This window comes from Aquarana catesbeiana, linkage group LG04 (assembly GCF_042186555.1).
Source record: "Aquarana catesbeiana isolate 2022-GZ linkage group LG04, ASM4218655v1, whole genome shotgun sequence".
NCBI classification, from domain to species: Eukaryota; Metazoa; Chordata; class Amphibia; order Anura; family Ranidae; genus Aquarana; species Aquarana catesbeiana.
Window position 1 is genome coordinate 521676246 of NC_133327.1, and position 6000 is coordinate 521682245.

General features: G+C 40.4%; 1 protein-coding gene across 2 annotated transcripts in view; it reads left to right on the forward strand.

Annotated features, from left to right (window-relative positions):
* LOC141140519 (sulfotransferase 6B1-like) overlaps positions 1–3834 on the forward strand; it is a 37301-nt gene extending 33467 nt beyond the window's left edge. For both annotated transcript variants that reach the window (XM_073627801.1, XM_073627807.1), the window contains one exon: positions 3664–3834. In XM_073627801.1, the coding sequence (XP_073483902.1) occupies positions 3664–3825 (162 nt within the window). In that variant the 3' untranslated portion in view covers positions 3826–3834. The remainder of the gene's footprint in view (positions 1–3663) is intronic.
* The last annotated feature ends 2166 nt before the right edge of the window (positions 3835–6000 follow it).

A 6000-nucleotide genomic window follows, 5' to 3' on the forward strand; every position in this document is an offset into this window, starting at 1 on the left:
TCCCTCGTGGAATATCTGACCATTCACCTGTGGCTGTATGGCTGGCCGCTCAACCCCCAACCTCATTACCTAGGGCGCCATGGAAGCTCAACGCCTTTTGGCTGAAATTGTTTAACTCCCCAGAGCGAATTCCTAATCAAATAGAAACATTCTTTAACTCTCATAAGCATTTAACAGGTAAAATTCAAACCTGGGAAGCCTTTAAGGCCTACCTTAGGGGAGTATTTATTGCCGAAATAGCCACGGTCAAGAGAAATTCCTCAGCACTATTGGAGCAGGTTGGGGATCAGGTGCGCCAGCTGGAGCTTGCATATGTTACTGACCCTACAGAGTCTGCGAGGGAGGCTTGGATTTCGGCCCAAGATTCACTGGACCGCTTGAGAACCTCCGCCGCAGAACGCAAAAGGTTCTTTAGCAAACAGGCATTTTATGAAGAGGGGGAAAAAACGGGACGGTTATTGGCAAAAATAGCCAAGTCCCAGCAACTGTCTCCAGCGGTTGGGGCGATTCGAACAGCCGGTGGAAAGGTGGTCAATGGCCTGGATCAAGTTTTATCAGAGCTAGCATCCTTTTACAAAGATCTTTATAGTGCGAGGGATGAATACACAGATAACGAGCTAGAGGTATACCTTTCAGGGATTGATCTGCCCTCTCTATCTGAGGGGGCTAGGCAATCACTGGAAGCTCCCCTGACACTGGAAGAGTTACAACATGCGGCATGTTCCTTTCCTACGTGTAAGGCTCCAGGAGAGGATGGTATCCCCATGGAGGTTTTTGCCCAGTATGGCGAGTGGATAATGCCACACCTTCTGGAAGTGTTCAACGACTCGCTTAAAGAAGGCAGTTTGCCAATCTCCATGACTAGAGCTAATATAATTTTATTATTGAAACCTGGGAAGGATCCGGTTGACCCGGGCTCATACAGGCCTATTTCACTACTGCAAAGTGATGTTAAAATCCTGGCTAAGGCCCTGGCGCTTAGGGTCAATCGGATCATTGACTCCATAATACATCCCGATCAGGCCGGGTTTATGCCGCAAAAATCCACTGCCACCAACCTCAGACGCCTATTTTTAAATATGCAGCTGCAGTCAGATAATAAAGGGAGCAGGGCTCTGCTCTCCCTGGACGCCAATAAGGCGTTTGATAGTGTGGGCTGGAGATATCTATGGGCGGTACTGTCAAAGCTTGGGTTTGGAAGTCGCTTTATAGCATGGGTCAAACTGCTGTATGCCTCCCCAAAGGCGACTATCAGGATGTCAGGTAGGATGTCTCATGCGTTTGCTTTGGGCAGGGGCACAAGGCAGGGATGCCCCCTGTCTCCCCTGCTCTTTGCCATCGCCATTGAGCCATTGGCGGCTGCAGTAAGGGCCAATCAGGGGATCACGGGCTTTAAATATGGGAACCTCCATGAAAAGATTATGCTGTACGCTGACGACATGATGCTTTTCCTGGGGGACACCACAATGTCTTTGGTGGAGGTGACAAGAATCATAACTGGGTTCGGCCATTTTTCTGGCCTGACAATTAATTGGTCTAAGTCGGCTTTGATGTTGCTGGACGAGGGGGGAGAGGTGAATTTACCGGATTCCTGCTCGGTTCCAGTAACGTCATCATTTAAATATCTGGGCATACAAATTTCACCTAAACTTGCGGAATATTGCCCACTAAACATACACCCCCTGTTATCCAGATTTAGGGACAAAATCAACACATGGAACAGGCTCAAACTGTCACTGGCGGGCAAAGCAAATTTAATAAAAATGATTCTAATGCCGCAGCTACTCTATTTTTTACACAACTCCCCAGTAGTGATACACCTAAAGATCTTTAGGGTGGTCAACACTCTTTTCCGGAAGTTGCTGTGGAATTCAGGCACACCTAGAATCAAGCTGGAACAGCTACAAAATCCTAAGGACAGCGGAGGGCTGGCAGTACCCAACCCTTGGCTGTACTATATAGCAGCTCAGATGCAACACTTGGTTGGATCTATGAACCGAGACCCTGCTGGCTCATCGGCGCAGTTAATGCTGATTGGGACAGGAGCGGAAACAATCCCACTAGGTCTGGAGGCTCAGCTGTTTCACAAGTCCAATAAACTAACACCCACTCTTACTTTAATACAGAAAATCTGGAACAAGGGAAGGCAGCTACAGGAAGTGACAGGATTTACGGAATACAGCCCAATATGGGGGAATCTTTCGTACGTCGAGCTAGCAAAGCTGCAACAGGGTCCCAAATGGCGCTCATTTGGTATTATCCTTTTATCCCACATATTTAGAAATGGCAAGCTGCTGACGTTTTCAGAGCTACAAAATAAATACAACCTCCCAAACACTATGTACTATTCTTATATCCAGCTCAAGCATGCGGTGGACACACAGGGAAAAGCTGCTCCCTGGACACTGTCACCCACCCCTATTTTCCATTTGATACAGTCCAGTACAGAAACTAAAGGATTTATCTCATATTGCTATCAAATGCTATTGATGCAACTTTTGAAAGCGCACCCAACTAAGGCACCGTCCCTATGGGAGCAGGACATAGGCCCAATTACGGGAGATCAATGGGAAGAAATTCTGCAATCCATTAATATATGTTCTCTCAATGTGGCCCAAAAGGTATCCCAACTATATATTGTACTTAGAGTGCATTACACCCCACTTAAACTTCACAATATGGGTAAGAGGCCTGATCCTATATGTAGCAGATGTGAGCGACATCAAGGTGATCTCATTCACCTACTATGGAGATGCCCAAAACTCCATAGGTATTGGAGTGAGGTTATTGGAACACTTAATCAAGTGTTCCAGACCACTATTCCCCTTGATCCAATTCACTGTATTTTAGGAGCCCTAGAAGATATTGTGCCGGAAGAGATGACTAGACTAGCACTTACTAGGGCACTGTTCCAGGCACGCAAACTTATACTACTTGGCTGGAAATCGGCCTCGCCGCCATCAGTGAAATCTTGGATAACGCATATGGATAACACCCTGATTATGGAAAAATATATTTATCAACACAGAGGCAGTTCCAATAGATTTGAGAAGATTTGGGCACCATGGTTAGATACCCCTGGACTGAGTCCTAGGGAGCTGGTAATGTCCAGACTGTTGCAGTGCCCCGGTGGGGGCTCATGAGGTTCTGTAAATGATTGCTGATTGTAAAGTAGTAGAGCATTGGAATGATACAAGATTTTCGGTAACAAATGATGAGTGGAATGTACTATGCAATATTTACATGAATATATGTTGTTGCATGATGTCTGTACAATGGAAGCTATGTGAATTTGTTCAATAAACACCTTTCTGATTTAAAAAAAAAGAAATGGACAGAATACACAGGTCCCTAAAACTAAGGAAAGATAATGGTCCCCCAGGGATATAATTATTAAATTACATTACTTCCGAACAAAGGAACAATTACTGGATGCAGCCTGCAACAAAGAATCCTTAATATTTCAGGGTCATCGGTACCAAATTTATCAAGACCTCTCTCAACAGACATTTTTGAAGATAAAAGAAATGAAACCTCATTTACAGGTCCTCCAATATCACCATATCACATACCGCTGGACTTTTCCTTTTGCAATTCGTTTTACATACAAAGGAACTACCTACACTTGTAAAATTGCTAATGAATTACTTTCTACAATCCTAGATCTTGTCAACACCTGAGGCAACTAGAGAAGGATCCAAGCGACGGGCAAATTCTGGTTCCCCAACACCCCAAAAGGACACTCCAGAGCAACCTGCTTCTTCAAGTGCTCATAAGAGAAGCCGTTTTGCATCACCTACCTCAGACACTGAACCAATAAACTAATGAAATGAATTTTGAATGAATGTTTATACCTATAAATGTATATATTACATTATATATATATATATATATATATATATATATTACACTGGGTAAAGTTTTTTATTAAATAAGTATGAATATGGAAAATACTATTCTAAAACACAATATATGTGTTTGTACCTATAAATATATATGTTGCACTAGGTACAATATATTTTTTAATTAATTTATTTTTATTAATTAAAAAAAAATATATATATTTATTTATTTTTTTTTTTCTTAACCACTTGCCGACCACCGCACGCCGATGTACGTCCAAAGTTTGCCGGCGGATATCGTTGTTATGGCAGCAGCTAGCTGCCATAACCCCGGTATCCCCGTTTTCGTGCGGCGGTCAGCTTTCGGATAAAAGTTGTCTCTGTGGCGGATTCGCTACAGGATCACTTTTATCGGTGGCGGGAGAGGCCCCCCCTCCCGCCACGATCCGGTGCCCTCCGACGCTTACCGGAGCCGTCGGTAGCGGCTGGGGCGATCGTGTCTGTCTCCTTGCTGTGCCTGGAGACGAGTGAGGATAAGGTGGCGCCCACTCGTCTCCATGACATTACAGGGCGGAAGCGACATCAAAACGTCACTTCCGCCCATACGTCTTAAAGGCACATTTTTTTCAATGTCATTTTTTTAAATGACTTTTTTTTCTTTTATTGCATTTTAGTGTAAATATGAGATCTGAGGTCTTTTTGACCCCAGATCTCATATTTAAGAGGTCCTGTCATGCTTTTTTCTATTACAAGGGATGTTTACACATTTTTAAAAAAAAAAAACAGTGTAAAAATAAATAAAATCATGTAAAATAAATAATAAAAATTAAAAAAATTTTTTTTGAAAACCCCCCGTCCCGACGAGCTTGCGCGAGAGCAATAATTCTAGCCCTAGACCTCCTCTGTAATGCAAAACATGCAACCTGTAGAATTTTTTAAATGTCGCCTATGGAGATTTTTGAGGGTAAAAGTTTGACGCCATTCCACGAGCAGGCGCATATTTGAAGCGTGACATGTTGGGTATCAATTTACTCAGCGTAACATTATCTTTCACAATATAGAAAAAAATTTGGCTAACTTTACTGTTGTCTTATTTTTTTATTCAAAAAAATTGATTTTTTTCCAAAAAAGCACGCTTGTAAGACCGATGTGCAAATATGGTGTGAAAAAAAGTATTGCAATGACCGCCATTTTATTCTCTAGGGTGTTAGAAAAAAAAACAATATATAATGTTTGGGGGTTCTAAGTAATTTTCTAGCAAAAAAACCTGTTTTAAACATGTAAACACCTAAATTCCCAAACAAGGCTGGTCCTTAAGTGGTTAAATAGTATGTATATGAAAAATACTACTCTAAAACACATGCTCCTTAAGCAAATGGATCTGGATATAATCCATATTTGATTATATTTAGTTTGCGTATGGAGTGTGGATATACCCAGATCTACTTATTATTTTTTTATTATTATTATTATTTGAGATCATATCTCTCTATCTTTTAGTATTTTAAATATGCACTAAAGGATTTAAATCCTTGTTTAATTAAATGAAATTTGGTTATTTAGTAATCCAGTTGTTCTGGACTCCAACTATTTAATATAAAATACCATACCATCTTTCATAGGGGAAGGGATGGTTTACTCCCATTCTATTTCCTATGCTATAAATAGAATACTCAGTTGTTGTCTATCATATCTGGAATGTTGTTTTTTACTCCAGATGTGAATTTTACATAACAATATTATAAAACTATGGACAAAGTTATAGTTCCTATAAAGATTCATAGATTTATTATTAATACAATTTATTATTTCTAGAACCCATAAATAAAATCATTCCACTTCATATACTTCAGGCATTGAACCAGTGAATTAATATATGTGTATTTATACTTGATAACATATAAACTATTCTAGCTGAAATTATCTCTTGATGGTATGAATATAAACAATACTATCCTAACAAACATATCCCTTAGATGAGTAATTCTGGATAAAATCCATAATTAATTCCACTCAGAGTGTCTACAGAGTTTAGATAAGTCCAAATTTGCTTAATATTTTACTATTTGAGATTGATTACCTCTTAAAGCTATTTATCTATGTTTATTTATTCTATTTGTGTATTAAGAGATCTAAGTCTCTACCTATTTAAATAGAA